This window comes from Seriola dumerili, unplaced genomic scaffold (genome assembly GCF_002260705.1).
Source record: "Seriola dumerili isolate Sdu_G_001 unplaced genomic scaffold, Sdu_1.0 BDQW01000290.1, whole genome shotgun sequence".
Classification (NCBI taxonomy): Eukaryota; Metazoa; Chordata; class Actinopteri; order Carangiformes; family Carangidae; genus Seriola; species Seriola dumerili.
Genome location: NW_019174545.1, coordinates 1,285,748 through 1,302,221, shown reverse-complemented (window position 1 = coordinate 1,302,221; position 16,474 = coordinate 1,285,748). Strand labels below are relative to the sequence as shown.

At 40.6% G+C, this 16,474-nt stretch overlaps 1 protein-coding gene across 1 annotated transcript in view; it reads left to right on the top strand.

Annotated features, from left to right (window-relative positions):
• Window positions 1–1,031: 1,031 nt before the first annotated feature.
• bmpr1b (bone morphogenetic protein receptor type 1B) overlaps window positions 1,032–16,474 on the top strand; it is a 41,128-nt gene continuing 25,685 nt past the window's right edge. The window contains exon 1 of the mRNA XM_022757759.1: window positions 1,032–1,199. Within this exon, the coding sequence (XP_022613480.1) occupies window positions 1,094–1,199 (106 nt within the window). The 5' untranslated portion in view covers window positions 1,032–1,093. The remainder of the gene's footprint in view (window positions 1,200–16,474) is intronic.

The window sequence follows — 16,474 nt, the reverse complement described above, 5'->3', positions numbered from 1 at the left end:
TCATGTATCAAGACGAACAATTGAAAACCACTCCGTTTAGCACACTTGAAGTAGGCCCTTGCTCTTAATTACTTTGCCACTTTGGGCTGCTGGTGAGGGTATGCACGCAGTCGTTTTACCCAGGGTTCACACTGTTGGCTGTTACTCTATTTAAGAGCGTCTCATAAATTTGCTGAACATATACTCGTCAGCTATCCACAATTAGGCGATGCACGCACATTTCAGGAACTCCTGTGATCATGTGATGTATATGTGATATTTAATTAGATTATGTAACTGACTGTAACTGTTTATTGAGTCGCATCTGATTGGCCAGTCAGTTTTTCTTCAGTCTGTGGTTATCTAGAGTCTATCGGTTATGAAGCGCTGCTCAAAAACTAGTTTGATCAACAATTGGTTCCACTTTCACCCTGACAGAATTCATGCTGAAATTGAAAAGTTGGGAACAGTTATCAGTAAGCTGTTAAAGTCGCAGAATCCCACAGATCCTGCTGCTTGTTTTCAATATCCTCCTCACCCTCCTCCTACTTTTTTTCTAAACCCCATCTTGCTCCTGTCTGCTCCCTGCCCCCGTTTTCTTTCCACCCATGTCCTCCCTGTGTGTGTGTGTGTGTGTGTGTGTGTGTGTGTGTGTGTGTGTGTGAGTGTGAGTGAGTGAGCAGGTCAACCCTCCCTACTAGGCAAGTGAAGTAAACTCCCCCTTTTTGCCTCTCTCTGTCTCTCTCTCCCTCTCTCTCTCAGCTGGGCTGCTACTGTCAGGCCGGGTTGGAGGACAATCAACTCTGCAACTGCTGCTGCTGCTGCTGGTGTGTTTTGTGTGGTGTGGACTTTCTCACGTTGTGGTGGACACACACACACACACACACACACACACACACACACACACACACACACACACACATACAGGAGCTTGCTTGCATGCCCGGTACTCCCCCCACCTCTCACTCTCTCTCTCTCTCTCTCTCTCTCTCTCTCTCTCTCTAGCACATACATACACACTCTCAGAGGAAGAGGCAGTGTGAGTGGTGGACCCTGTGGAGTGTGGAGTGTACTGAAGAGAGGAGAAGAGAGGAGCGGAGCGGCAGACTCTACCATGCCAGTGCAGGGAGGAAGGCTGAAGCGCTGTGTCTCTCTCTGTCTTTGGAGCCGGAGTCCTCTGCTGTTGCTTGGACTGTTCTCTCTTCACACACAAGCACACGGTGAGTTACTGCAAACTTTCTCTACTCACCGCTGACCCGTGGTGCTGTTTTCACATAGCTTTGCCATGAAGTTGCTCTGTTGCTACTCAACTAATGTTTGTCAGATTTTCTTTTTACACTTTGAAAATGTAGTTGTGATTTCTTTCCTACCTACTGCAAACAGCACTGGTGTTTTTATTCTCTATATTGTGTTTCACATCTTTAATGTTACTTGTACATTTTGTGGATGCATGTGTGTTACTTTTAGAAAGTTGCAGCTTTAGGCTGTGCCCTGCTATGCAGTGTCTGTGGTCTGTAAGCAACTCATGATAACGGTCAGGTTTAGGAATTGGCTCCAAAACGTAGCAACTGATGTAGATTTGATCCTAAACACACAACATGTATGTGGTTGTTTTACAGCAGGGAATCACTCATGTTGAATGTTACATGTCTGCATCACAGCAGTATGTTGCATTTCATCAAGGCCAGAAGCTCATTGTTATTTAGCAAGTGACAATTTATGGTCTTAGTTTCAGTTGGTGCAGCTGTTTTGTATGTTTGTTATAATGATGACAGTGAACTTGAGGCAAGAAATCATTTTAAAAATGTATTATAGAGCAAATAGACAATACTTTTCAGGTTTGTATATTATATCAATATGATAAATCAACAACAATTTCTTGAAGCGAACAATAGCTTTTCTACTGACTATACAAAAACAAAGACAAAGACAATGTATTTGTTAGAGAAATTTTTGTAAGGTAATATTTCATTGATTATCTGACCACTTTGTCAAATTCACATTCACTCTGAAGTGCTATAGTTGCTCTGACATTCAGTTACATATCTCCAATCACAGTGTACTTGCTGTTTTGTCAAAAACAGACAGTTATATTGTCATGAAGCGACACTGTTACCGTTAGCCACATCAGCCGCTTTGTCTGTGACCATGTTTGGTATCTGGAGTGTGATTGGCGAGGTGTTAAGAGAGAGAACATGTCAGATTTAATAGTCTGTTATGTTTAGTCTCCTGATGTGTGTCATTAAGGGTTGACTCTCCGCTTCTATTGTTTCTTCTGCACAAAGGTTTAACCACAGCACGACAGCAGTTGAGTGTAGATTATCTTTCAAATCACTGATTCAAAAAAAGTCAGTATTGAAGTATTGAATTTAAATGAAAGTGCGCTGTTAAATTGTCCACTATGCAGGCTTGTATTTCTGATGAGTGATAGTGTCTGCACATATTTTTCTTCTCTGTCTTTATTGTCGGTCTATTTAAAGTCATTGGAGATTGTTTCAGCTGGGAGCCCTGAAGTTAAGCCAGCAAGGGCTCATGCCTCATACCCAATGTGCTATGTGCTGAGGTCGTCCTGCGACCTCTGGCTGCATGTCATCCCCTCTTTCTCGTCCATCTTTCCTGTCATTGTCACCGGTTGAGTCGGCTTTCCTATGGGGTTCATGCTGAGTTACCCCTTCCTTTTGTCTTGTTCTCTTCGCTCGCAGATACAGTTTTATCATTTAAAGCCAAGCCTTGGAAGGACTATCGGTTTCTTTTTTGTTTTTTTTTTTTTGTTTTTTTTTACATTTAAGCATTTGCAGTGCACACATGAGCACACATGGACACAAACATAAAAATCGCTTGAATGTTTCAGATACATGGTAACACTGATGGCTCTATCCAAGAACCCACAGAACAGCTGCCAACGAAGAAGACATATGTGAAATCTGACAAAAAGTTGGACCCCTACCAAGATTTTTTTTCTTGTTTGTGTTATACTCCCAGCAAGTCATTCATACTGTCATTTCCTTAATATTGCATTGATATTATTTCAGAGAAAGTATATTCATCGCCTTCTAGCCATTTTTATGGTTTAAATTTCTCTCACGCTTTATGCTCAACTGGTGCATGTGGGACATCGGTAAGATCTATGTGCAGTGTTTTTGATTAGGTGTCAGGTGTTGGGATGTAATGTTTCAGTCCATTTACTAATACCAGTATAACAATATTGCGCCCCCTACAGGTTAGTGAAACAGCTTCCTCGTCCCTGATATATGTCAGATCAGGGCAGAGTGCTCCCTGAAAACATCTCAGGATGTATTTTTTTTCTTCTTCATTCATATTTCCCCAAACTCCTGCCAGCACTGCCATAACTTTTATTGCCTAATCTTTATAGGTTAAAGAATAAAATTAAAAATGCCAGAATATTTCTAAACTATGTCTGTGTCAGAGCATTTTGAAATTTTCCAGAATGTAAATTAAAAAAAAAAAAAAAAAGAGCATATAACATAATCAACACAATGAGTGTGTCATTTCTTTTTTCAGTCTGATGTTTTTAGGCAAGCACTCTCAAACTGTTAAAATTGTATTCAAATAACGTTTCGCCCAAGGCCTGTTAGCAACAGGTTCATTCATTGGTTGACATGTAGATGATTGATTGGACCAGCAACAGGCTCATTCATCGGTTGACACACAGATGATTGATTGTCCTGGCAATAGATTCAACTGTGACTCAATAGGCAAATATTTGTTTTCTGAAAAACTGTATGCAAAAAAGGATTGAGCAGGTATATATATATATATAGAGAGAGAGAGAGAGAGAGATATGTTTTATTTATAGTTAACTCACTTACTTCTATCTGCATTTTACTCAGAGGTTTGATCCTGTTTCTTCCCCTCTCGCTCCTGAATGACACATGGATGCTTGATAGACTGAATGGAAGTCCTGGTCAGCTAGTATTTCATAGTTCCATAGCCACAGGTGAACTGGAGTTGTTATTATCGGTCTTAGACATGCAGCAGATAGCTACAGTGTTGTGTCTGCATGAAGGTCACAGTTTGCCCTACAGCACATCTAGGCCATTGTCTCTGCAGTGAACGAATAGAGGACGGTGTGTTCATTATTCTTCAAGGAGAAATGAGAGTGTAGGGAATGCACACACTTATGCACACTGTGTAAATCACACACACACACACACACACACACACACACACACACACACACACACACACACACGCAAAGATCTTCTGTGACCTTCCACCTACGCCGGGCTGCAGCCTTCAATGTGAGTTCTGGGAAGTGAGCAGTGAGCGTGATAGCTTACATTTCATTGTCCTTGGTGGAAATAAGCACCGCTGTATCAGTTTTCACAGTCAAAGCTCTGCCAGTTGCTTTGCTTTTGTCACTGCCCGCTAATGAGACTCTGTTGCTCTCTGCAGAATTTCAGGTTTTGTTTGAACAGAATAAAACACCTACCCGGTTTTTAGCCAAAATAATCCATTCACACACACACACACATGTTGTTGTGTGACACTGTGTTCTCGAAGCACCGTGAATGTGCTGTAGCATTCTTCAAATCACATTTTACAGTGACCTGTTTTTAGTTTTCAGAAAGATCTGTGTGCTGCATTTCTTTCTCTCTCTGTCTCTCTCTCTCTCTCTCTCTCTCTCTCTCTCTCTCTCTGTGTCAATGAACACCTTGCGTGGTAATTTCAGGTTTCACTGAGTTGATGTTTTCTTCACATAAGGAAGACATTGTTCAAAACTGTGTCCCCATGGTGTAAAAGAGACCAAATACAGTTGGTTCAATTTTGTTATTAGCATTTATTGTCACTCATAAGAAAATGGCTGCATCACTTCAAAAGCATTCTGTTTAGTCTATTCAGAGACTCAAACAGTGAGGATTCATAGGGTTAGTCAGCTCTCAGGAAGTCACTGACGAAACTACAATCCTTCTGGAAAGTTGATTAAGAAATTTCGGAGTAAAAAGCTGTTTGGAGAAAATAGAAGCAAAGGGCATCAAAGCTGACTCACTCTACCAAGCTGTTAGTAGTGCCTTCTGCTCCTCAGTCTCAAAGCCTCCTGACAGGATGTGTTGAGTTCCCTTGCTGGAAACTGATACCTCATTAGAACTACTGATCTTCTGGCTGTGAAGCTGAAACAGAGAGGCAAGGTGTTGCTGCCGGCAGTTGAAAACAAGTTGTTCTGGTGTCCTGAAGTAAACTCACACCTTAGATTTTGTCTTTTTTATGTTCTTTGTTACTGTGTTGCTGTTACTCTGTTCTGAAATTCTTTCCTCAACACAACTAGTGCCACAAACCATGCTCTGCCTGGGGAGTGTGTGAATGGATGAGGGTTAACAAGACGGGACCCAAAAGGCTAACGTGGTGGCAGGAGCTGAGGATACAGGGGTTTAGTGACAAAGCAGTGACATAAATATGAGTCCCTGATGTACCATGCTTGACACTTGGCCCATTTGTCTGAAAAACACGGGGAAAAAAATCATCTTGAAATGACCTCTGAAAGGTGGAAGGTGAGGTTTGGGACTGAGGGGTATTACATCCTGTAATGGATACAGATCCAGTAACTTCTATCCCAGTCAGATTACCGGTCTGGCCCTGACTTCTTAAGACACAGCTGGAGATGGGGAAGTTATACGTGTGTGTGAATGAGGAAGAGAGTCTTTGTAATACAAAGAACAAGCAGTGTTTTTAAGATTGTGCAGATGTAGTTGTTTTTAAATGCAGAAATTGATTTTAGTAAATGTGTCAAAGAAACATAGCAAAAACAAAAATGTATTCTTAAAAAAATGCATGTATGTGGGTACAGAGATCAGTATTTCATACCATGTGTCAGGAAAGAGTGAGCTTCAGAAAAACATTACAAATATTTATTCAGGACTTCACATCAATGACACTGATTGTGTGTGCTGAGAGCTCAGCACAGCACTGTACTACACAATACAGTGATAGACAGATAACAGGTGAGGCGGAGCAGAGCAGAGCTGGCTGTCGCAGGCACAGTGCACTGGGACTATAAGGGCTTAGGGTTTTCCATGTACTCACACCCCCTCATTTACATTTTTTTTTTCAATTTTTGCTGTGAACCTAAGATAAATCACCTCATGATCCTTTTGCTTTATTAATTTTGTTTATTAGTTAATCACAGGACAGGAAAGCGAACAAAGACAGTGAAAAAAAGAAAGAGAGAATGAATCAGCTACTTTAAATGTGGCAGTGAAAAATTAATATATTTGCAGGCTGTAATTTAAGTCATTTGTGGGTGTCAAGATGCTCCCTTTTGACCAAATGGCTTTGCAATACAGACAATCATCATACGCTATGATAGGTACCTAATGGGCATCCAGATGGGATTGTGTGTGTGTGTGTGTGTGTGTGTGCGCGCGTGTGTGTGCACGCTCGCGTGCGAATGGGTATAGCCGACAGCATGTTTGTCCAGTGAGATAGTACAGAGGAGGCCTGGAGCCAGTGATGGGTGATATGTGACTTAGTTAATGGGAAGCTAATCACACAGAGGAGACAGTGGGACGCATACAACTGTAAACACACTTACACAAACAAACTTGCACACAAGGCAGGAACTCACACACACTGATACATGTAGAGACGTGTTCTCATCATGGATGTTGCACAAACGACACTAATGTCCACATTCCACACATTATCCACACATTAATAGCAAATGCATTAATATCCGTGCCGCACACATGTGTATGCACATACACATATACACACATACATACACACATTCAGGCTGTAAATGGATGGAAAGTTAGTGTTTAAGCCTGTGGAGATGACTGAGACGCCACAGGCCAGAACTCTGGGAAATAAACACATGGCAGCTGTAATGTTAACACCATCAACCCTCCCTCTGCACACACATACTTAAAAAAAAAAAGAAAAAACCTACACACACACACACACACACACATACACACAGCAATGCACTCTCCACTCCCACAAGCAAGGCACTCACCTACACACAGTTCTGTTTTCATTCTCAGCGTCGGATGTCTAAAATTCAAATCTTGTTCATTTATTATTCAGCTTGAGCAATCATTGTCGGTGGCTATTTGTTCTGCATGACAATGACTGTGTGTGTGTGTGTGTGTGTGTGTGTGTGTGTGTGTGTGTGTGTGTGTGTGTGTGTGTGTGTGTGTGTGTGAGCTTTTTATAACTGACCTGACAAAGAGTGTTTTGATTGCCCATACTGAGGTCTAGATGTGTCCTGAAAGAGAAATTATAGTTTCTGGTATCTTATTACCAACTCCTTGTGAGTGCATGTTTGTGTGTTCAGTGGAGCTTTTATAGTTTTACCACTGTTTCATATGCATGTTGTGTATCAGAACTGCAGAGTGACACTGCATTTCCAAGTCTCGTCAAGGTTTAAACCCTTTATAGTAGCATGTGGCTCTGCTCCTGTGATGCTCCAGAACAAATCTTGACACAGATTTGACTTTGTACTCATGAACCTCTCTGGCAGAGCCTGTGATTCACAACATTTAAATGAAAATGAACACAAATTGAGTGAACACACATTTTAAATTTGAATTAATTTGGCAGCACTGGATGAGGCTGTGGATGGAGGGAGTTGGAGATGCAGTGTGGAACACAGGTGTGCGCAGAAAGATTAATGACCAAATATTTTAGTTGTTTTAGTAAGATTGAAGCCTCATAGAACCTTAAGCTTGAGGGAACATGAGATGTTAAAGCCATTTTATTTTATTTTATTTCATTTGTAGTAGCTTGGCTCTAGCCCCCCCGTGTCCCTATAAGAGTAAGCAGTATGGATAATGGATGGATTTGCAGTATTGTTGTAGAAATCATCTTCTCAGAATCGGTGGAGCTAAGCATCTCAAACCAGGGGTCAGCAAACAACTGTATCCTGTATCCTGTATGGACTTGGTTTTAGGCACTTGGTTGTAGATTTCAAGTAGGCATATCCAGCTTCCCTTGATTCAACTTTTCTTGGATAACTATGACCTGGATGTCTGAGAATCTTCACAGACATCAGTGAACAACATACAAATTGTTGTGGAGAATAGAGGCATGGTTATACGCCTCTGAAAATTCTCATCCAGGTCAGAGGGTATCTAAAAGTTCAAAGTCAAAGGCAACTGAACTTGCTATTTGGTGTAACACGTTTTTCTCCACTTATTAAGAGGCTTCATCTTTTTTAGATAGCATTAAGTGGTTGGAAAAATGTCATGTTTTTGGACCAAAAGAGCAACAGCTTTCATATCACAATTTAAATCAAACCCTTGGTCAAAAACAGCTCAAACAAAGTGCTTCCATTTTCAGTTTATCTTCCTGTCTCTTGTCAGCCTGTATGATACTACATATCATTCCAGAAATTACCCTCGAAACAGCTTGACCTGGGTTACTGTGTATGTTTGGTTACTGTGACCCGGGTAAACAGTTTAAACAAATCTTAATCTGAACATTCACTGGAATCAAGCTATTTGTGTGCATACCAAATGAACAAAGTTGAACTTGTTGGCTGAATATTTGGAACCAGCAGTTTGCCCATTGAGCTATTAAGGTTTTTACAAATGCCAGACTCACAATTGACCTTTGAATTAGCATTTAATTTCAGTCAATGTTGACTCGAGGTCTAAATCTACATTGAGATTTGTAACTTCTGCCCTCCCTCTCCACAGAGCCCCTTTTAAACATCTCTCGCCACTCGACAGTTGCTTGTCCTTTATGGCTTTCTTCACGGTGTGCTGTGTATTTAAAGTTTGTGTGTCACTTGAAGTATTTATTTAAGGAAATGATGCAGAAAATGGATGTTTTTGAAGTGGTGAAGTTTCTCAGCCTTCCAGGAAGGAGTGTATGTGTATCCCTGTGTATGGTGCTGACCATGAGATGAGTAACTGTATAGCATCAGTGTTTTTTTGAAAAAGTTGGATTTAATTAGAGCCCAGTTTAATGATGCTTATTTTGTAACTGTGCAATGTTGTACTTTTTTTTTTTTTTAGATTGTACCTTTCTATAAAATGTGTGATAAGAGAGCACTGAGTTAGCAGGGGAAAGGAGCCAAATCTGTCAGGTCTTAAGTCATTTTGAAAAGATTGCTTCTTGTTTCTAACCTTTAGAGACTTACTATATAGACACTCTACACAGACAGAAAAACCGTCAACTGCTGTAGGTAATGTGATTGTGTGTCTCTAAGTTGTTTTACTGTTAAGTAGTTTAACTTAACTCTCGCTACATTGACAGATACAAACATGACACACACACACCACACACACACACACACACACACACACACACACACACACACACACACACACACACACAAACACACCCAAGCCCACACACCACACACATATAAGGTGGCATCATATGACTAGTGTTCAACTCCCCCCTGTTTCTAGCAGAGGATTACATCTCCCAAAAATGCAAACTATCTCTACTATGCTGCGATTCTCCATTTCCCACAAGCACCTTTGACTCGGGAGAGTGTGTGTGTGTGTGTGTGTGTGTGTGTGTTTGTAATTGCTCTGTCACAGTATACATAGTGTGTGGATTTCTAAACTTCAGTTGCTATATTGTTTATCAGTTTATCGGCATGATTTTTGCATACCACCACCATGATGGAACAATGAGTCACATGATGATATCATGGGAATAGCATATCCAATATGGTAAAAATAGCTGCCAAGTTTGAACAGAGTGTATGGGTGTGTATATTGTAACCTAATGGTACTTATTACTCTGTGATGGGTGTGCATCATCGTCTAAGCATGCTGTTTTCTGTGACAAAACTGATTCAGATTATAGGGTATTTACGTGTGTAATGATATCACCTGTAGCCTTTCAAAAGAGAGTGCTGGTTCACAGTGTTGATATGCTTTGGTCGGACAGTTGTTCAGGCCACTAAAGGAGGCTTTGTTAACCTATTTTTTTGTTCGTAAAACATTTCATTTTGGTTTGGATGTGAAATCTGGTTTTTACCATTTAAGGATTGTTGTTGTAACCATTGTTAAGATCTGACCGACGAAGCATAATCTTTGCCAATCGAGCATTAGACACCCTAAACTGAAGAAGTTTAGATTTCAGATCTGCGTTACTGGATCACACACACATATTGTTTGAAGTGTTTTCGGCAATAGCTATAAGTTTAAATTAGAAACCACATGTTGAAGGCGGTGGATCTAAAGTCTGATTTGTGGTTAGGTTAAGATTGTTTAGAAATTGTTGCAGAACAAACACACACAAAAAGGACAAACACCAGGCTCTCTGACAGTGAATCCCCCAATGGAACTAATTGGCAAAAGTTCATCAACAGTTCATTTGATGTCAGTAATTGCCACAGTCACTGTGGTTTGTGCAGATGTTTCATGTGTTTGCGTGTGGAAGAGCTTCATGACTAGTGTTGGTTATTTTTGTGCCATGATAGAGCAAATTGAATGAACCCAGATGCAAAAAGAAAGACAGAGTAAACCAGAATGCTGCTTATCAAACCAACCTTTTCTTCTTCTTTTCTTTTCCTCTTCTCTTATACTAATTTTTTGTGTTTGTAAAATGGTTTTTCTAGATTATATTTCACCTTTGTAAAAGTATATGGCTGAGTGATGGCCCTATATCAGAGAATGTTGTGTTGCAGTAGAATATGTTTACTCTGATACGTTGATATTGTGCCAGGCACTGTACATGTTGTGTTACTCTGTGTGCTCTTGCACATGTTAAAGCATTCCTTTGTGACATACACATTAGTCTCATAGAATGAAAGAGCAGCTGCTTTAAAGGATCTGGAGGAGATGCTTCTTCTAGCCTCATTTGTCTTCCACTGCAGTTATTTGAAAAGAGATGTAGGAGGACATTATCCATCTTCTTTGCATACATTGTGAAATGCATCAACTCTGTTGAACTATAACATTTGAACTTTGAAGTAAATGTTTTTATCAGCCAGCTGTTCTCATGGTTACATTTAAGCAATGCCTCCGTGTGCTGATTTGGGCTTCAATAGTGTTTATTAGGTGAATGATATGGTGATAAACTGTAGAGTAAATCTACTACAGTAAATTCAATATTATTATTTATTAATGAACAGGTAGCTGGGGATATTCAGTGCCAGACACATAAAATAAAGTTAATCAGATTGATGCAAAGCTCAGGGCGACACTATGGCAACAATGGATCCTATAAATCCACTGTTGCTAGGCCTGATAATTGAGCTGCAAAATTAACTGCAACAGTAGTTATTGTACCATGTATCATAATCTGCATTGGTTCCTTACATGCATCTGTGGCTTTTATCTTTATGATAAAACCGCTTTAGGTGTTACTTGTCAAATCAAGACAAAGTTTACAAGCCACTTCTGAACCAGTGGCATCAGAATTACTTACTGTACAGAGCCACAGCCCACTGCTCCAGCCAGATGCCCAGTGTCTGTGAAATGATGTGGGCTGTTTTGTGATGAGTAGGAGCCCACATATGGCCATGAGAAGGAGCAAAGGAGCTTTTGATGAAGAGACCAGCTGGTCTTCTTTCTCTCTTTTCTTTGCTTTGCTCACTCACACCTCCGTTAAGGGCCGACACCATCATTTCCTTGTATTCCAAAGGGAACGCTGAGGGCCTTCTGGAATGAACTCAGAGTTCCGGGATCCTTGTGTACCTGTCACTCATCCCCATGAAAGGGGATGCACACACACACACACACACACACACACACACACACACACACACACACACACACTGGTTGCAGCATACAGCTGGCAGATGACAGCTGTATAACCAGAGAGTGGCACTGGCTCATTACTGCATCATTCATCAGTGTGACATAATGGAGGAATGCTTGAAGAGCTGTTGATGATGCTGTTGTGTTGGAGGATAGAAGGGCTGAATGCAGCTCCAAAAGCTTTCCTGATCCCTACTCTCACTACTTTCATTGTGCCGTTCTTACTAAAGAAAACCTCTTAAAAGCTGTTTTCTTTCTAAGCCACATGACATCACTTCCATATTTCGTGACTGGCTACTTGGTGGTCGGTCTCAGTCCTGGTTGCAGAGCTTTTTGGATAGGTACTAAACTTTTTACCTACATGTTTTTCCTCATAGGACTGAATGACTGATGGAAACATTTGATTAAATTCAAATCGTGGTTGCTATATTTCCCTCTGCATTGAAAGTTCTTGTATGTCTATTTATGCCTGAAGTAATAACACCTTTAATCAAAATGTATCTGTGAGTTTTAGGAAAGCGGATGAATCAAAAGGTGTTGAAATGTGGGAGAAAAAAGGAACAATGTGGTGTAAGAACTATGAAGGGAAGGAAAAGTGGAGTTGGGTTCTTTTGAAAGTTGTACAAGGAAAAGGGGGTGGAGAGGAGTAATGATGCATAACGTCTTCCTGCCCCAAAGGCACAAAAACATATACATCAGCTATAAGACTGTGCCTATGAGCTAGAGATTGAGAAGCTAAGGAAACATTTTCTTTCTGATATCACTTTCTCTGTGATACCAGTCAATAGGTACAACCTGTTATTCCAACTTTGGTGTAAAAGTGTAAGGAAATCTGCGTAGCTACTACTACTATAATGTTATAAAGTTTTCTGTATCTCAAAATGGCGTAAAGTTAACATGGTCAAATAAGCAAGAAAGATGAGAAAACTAAGAGTGAGCTTTGTCACGGGAACCAGGGGCGAAACAAATTTGAATTTTAAAGCAAGTTTAGCCGAAACAGCAAGAGAGACAGCCTCAGCTTCCCAGCATCCAGCCTCCAGATCACAAACTGGGGTTCATTAAGACATTCCTCCACATGTGGGATTGCTCGGCTCATCTCAACATTGACAGGAAGAAGAATATGGAGATAAGACCAGGCACTGAAAGTACATGGAAGTGGAGAGAGAGGGGCACAGACTTAAGAGTGGTAGAGAGAGAGAGTAGGAGGAAAAGAAAAAAAAAACCTTTCACCTTTCATGTTTCTTTTGCTGTACAGACGGCACTGTCAAACACCAGGAAGATGAACTACTACTTAAAGGGGAGAAGGAGGGAGCAGGGGAGCAGTATTGTCAAATGAGTGTGTCCTAAGTGGAAAGGGGGGGTGGGTAGTGTTTACATGGGCTCACTGAAAGGGCTTTTCTGGTAGGCCTTGTTTGACATGGCCAGGATGACTAATGAATATCTTCTCTGTCTTTCTATTTTCCTGTGTCTGTCTATCTTCCCCTGAATCTCCTCTCTTCATCTTGCTCTCTCATGCACAATATCCCTCTCCCTCACTTCTCTTCCCTTTGACTATCTAAATATCTGTATTCTTAGTCTTTTTTGTGTTTTAGTTTGTACAAAGCAGCATCTGTTGAAAAGGGGCCTTTAGCTTTTTTTGGGGGGGGTGGGGGGGTGGGGGGGCGTGGGTTTGGGGCCACGGCTGTTAATTGTGTGTTGACAGTGGCCCCTATATCCTGCCATCAAGCTTGAAAAAGCCTATAGGGGAGACCTGAAAGCTCACACCGGTATCTGAAAAGTAATTTCAGTGAAAGAGCTTGAAACAATTATAGTGTCAATGAAGTGCTGGGAAATTTGGCCAGTTTCAGAGCACAAATCGCTTAGCTTTAAGCATGTTTTGACATTAGTGGCACTTAGAAAGGTTTGGACTGCAGCCTCACTGGTCAGTGCGGTCTTGTTTTTACATAGGCCTTTCCCATAGCAGCCAGGAGCAGACCACAGGAGCAACATTTTCTTATGCTCCATGTTTCTAAAATTATTCTTAAAGTGTGTTATCAATGACCAACGTTCAGTCCAACTTTTGAATACATTATCAGTGAAAGGCTACCATATCTCTTTATGAAACAGTTTATGACAATGTGTACAGTTTTCTCACCAGCCAGAATCTATGTATTTGCTATAGAAAAAATAGCAGCAGAATTTTTTACAGTGGTCACTCTCTCTCCCACAGACAGATGGGACAGGCTCATAAAAAAAACTGCTCATTACCACAGGACTAGTGGAAAAATCTACAGTCTCTGTATCGAAAGTGTTTCGCAGTCAGAGACAGAAGACAAAGACAACAAAAACCGAGAAAATCAAGAACAAAAACTAAGCTGAAGGGAGCTGGATCATGATTATTAGATAGAGATAGACATGATATTTCCAAAGTCAGGAGCTGTTAGGCAGGCAGTGTTAGTGTTCGGATAATGCAATTTCCTCGATGATATATCATAAAGTGTCAGAAAAATATGGTCAACGATGAGGTATTTCAACGTACTGAAAAGACACAAATAATGCTCACTCTTTTTAATGTGACTGTGACTTTGAAAAAACACAGATTCACACAAATACTATAGAGCATTATAGCTGCCAGCAAATAACACTTACTTATGAAATGCATTTTTTACCGGGATTCCTGTAATAGTATCTTGTTTAAATCAGATAATTCAGTAAGTATTGGGTTAGTAGTTTCACCTAAGCCTCCAGTTAGGTTTTGTGCAAGGAGCATTTATTAATTTAACAACATTTTCCACGGGTTGAGACTTTTCTTTCATTTTGCTTCTCTCCCTGTCTTTTCTCACGCACGCACACACACACGCACGCACGCACGCACGCACGCACGCACGCACAGAGAGAGAGAGAGAAAGCGCAGCAGCCAGCAATCCCAGGTGCAGGATGGATGTGAAAGGCTGTGTTTTGTCAACAGCACAGCAGCACCTCACATGACAATCCTCTGGACTCACATAGGGAAGACGGGGCAAAGAAAGTGGAAGATGAGAAGAGAAAAAAGGGCAGGGTAAAGGAAGATTGGGAGGTTGTGAGGTTGGAGAACAAAGCAAAAAAAAAAGAAGAAAGGACATGAGTAGCTTTGAATAGAGGAAGAAAAGGCTGTGAATGTCAGTTAATTGAAAAGGTACATGCGGGAAAGAGAGAGAAGGGCCTGAGAAACAGATATAGAATGAAGAAAGAAGCTGGAGAGAGAGAAGTCGGCAACAAGTGAAACACAAAGTGAGTGAGCATTAGGGAGTAGGATGGAGTAAGTGACGGGAGGGAGGGGGAACTGAGTGAGAGAGAGGGTGGAAAAGGCCAGTGGTCTCTGCTCTGTCCCCTCTGTGTGCTGCTAAACTACCCACCAGTTCCCCGCAGTTCTGTCACTTCTCATTTGTTAATCCCCTGTTCTTCTCCCCCTCCTACTCTTCCTCGCTCCCTTTCTCTCAAATCGGTCAGTTGTTAATGTGACCCCTTTAAACCCCACCGTCCCTCTCTCGCGGTATTGTCAACACATTATCAGTGTGTACAAGAGAGACATTTAGAAAGGGAAATGCTCGATGACAAGTGACTATAATAGTCTGAAAAAAAATGCTCAGGTTATTTTTGACTGATAGTTTCCCTTGTGCAAATGAAACTTGTTTATTATGAACCTACTGTAGTGAATTCTTGTTTTATTATCTTTTGTTTCATTTATTTATGTTATGTTTTCTGTTGAATGTCACACACCCTTCCTTATTGATGAAAGAAAGGAAAACAAAATGGGACTTGGGACTTGGCACGAGCACTGACAAACTTGGAGCAAAAAAAAATCTATGTCAGCTCACATCAGTATGCTTCTTACTAGTCGGCACATAGTCATATTTATCACTGTCACCATGAATGAGATGAATGAGCCCCACCACCTCATCCATTCAACAGCAATTCGCTCCTGGATTGTAACACAAAGTAGAAAATCAAAGCCTCACATCAGAATATAATTGGCAAGCTACAGCTTTTTAATCTTTCCAATGGCATTAGCTGTGAATTTACTTTCTTTGAGCCTGAGTTTCTTAAGTCAATATCACTTTAAGTTTGGCAACTTTTTGTGAATACTGATTCATGAAGGCCATAAAGCACAAGTGCAACACACTGACAACAAAGCACATAAAATATTAGTGACATTATTGAAATATATCAAGGAAGAAAGAGACATTTTTAAAGCACGTGTGTGCATGTGCATACATTTCTGGCTTATGTGTGTATTAATGCATGCATGTGTGTGTCTTTTAGAGAGCTTTAAGCATTTATCCCCAGAGGAAGTTCTTTGATGTTTTGTGAAAGACAGCTGAGCTCAGATGAAAGAGAAGATACCACCCATTATCTTATGTCTGATGGACAGCTTATATAACTGTACTGAAACTATAAAGCACATTTGCAAGTGTTCATCTAATCCAATTTGTTTTTCACAGGTAAGGCTCTTTATAGATTATTATCTTCCTATCCAATGAGCACGCTAACAGAACCTCATTGCTATATGGTCACTTAAGACTGTGTGAGTTTCCATTCACAGTGGTGCTCACTGGAGGACTTTTCATTGGTTTGCACATTTGAATATGAAATGCGTCTTGCCATTCTTTAGCCACACCCCTCTTGAAGTGCCACTGGAAAAAGGTTTGTCCTTGCTAGTTAGTTTTTAGGATGTATTCCAAAATGAAATATCCTATAAAAAAAAAAATGCAGATAAACAACAATGTTTCATGAGGCAGCACCTTGTCATTTAAAAAGTTCTTTGATTCATTTGATTTTAAATGGGGATTTCA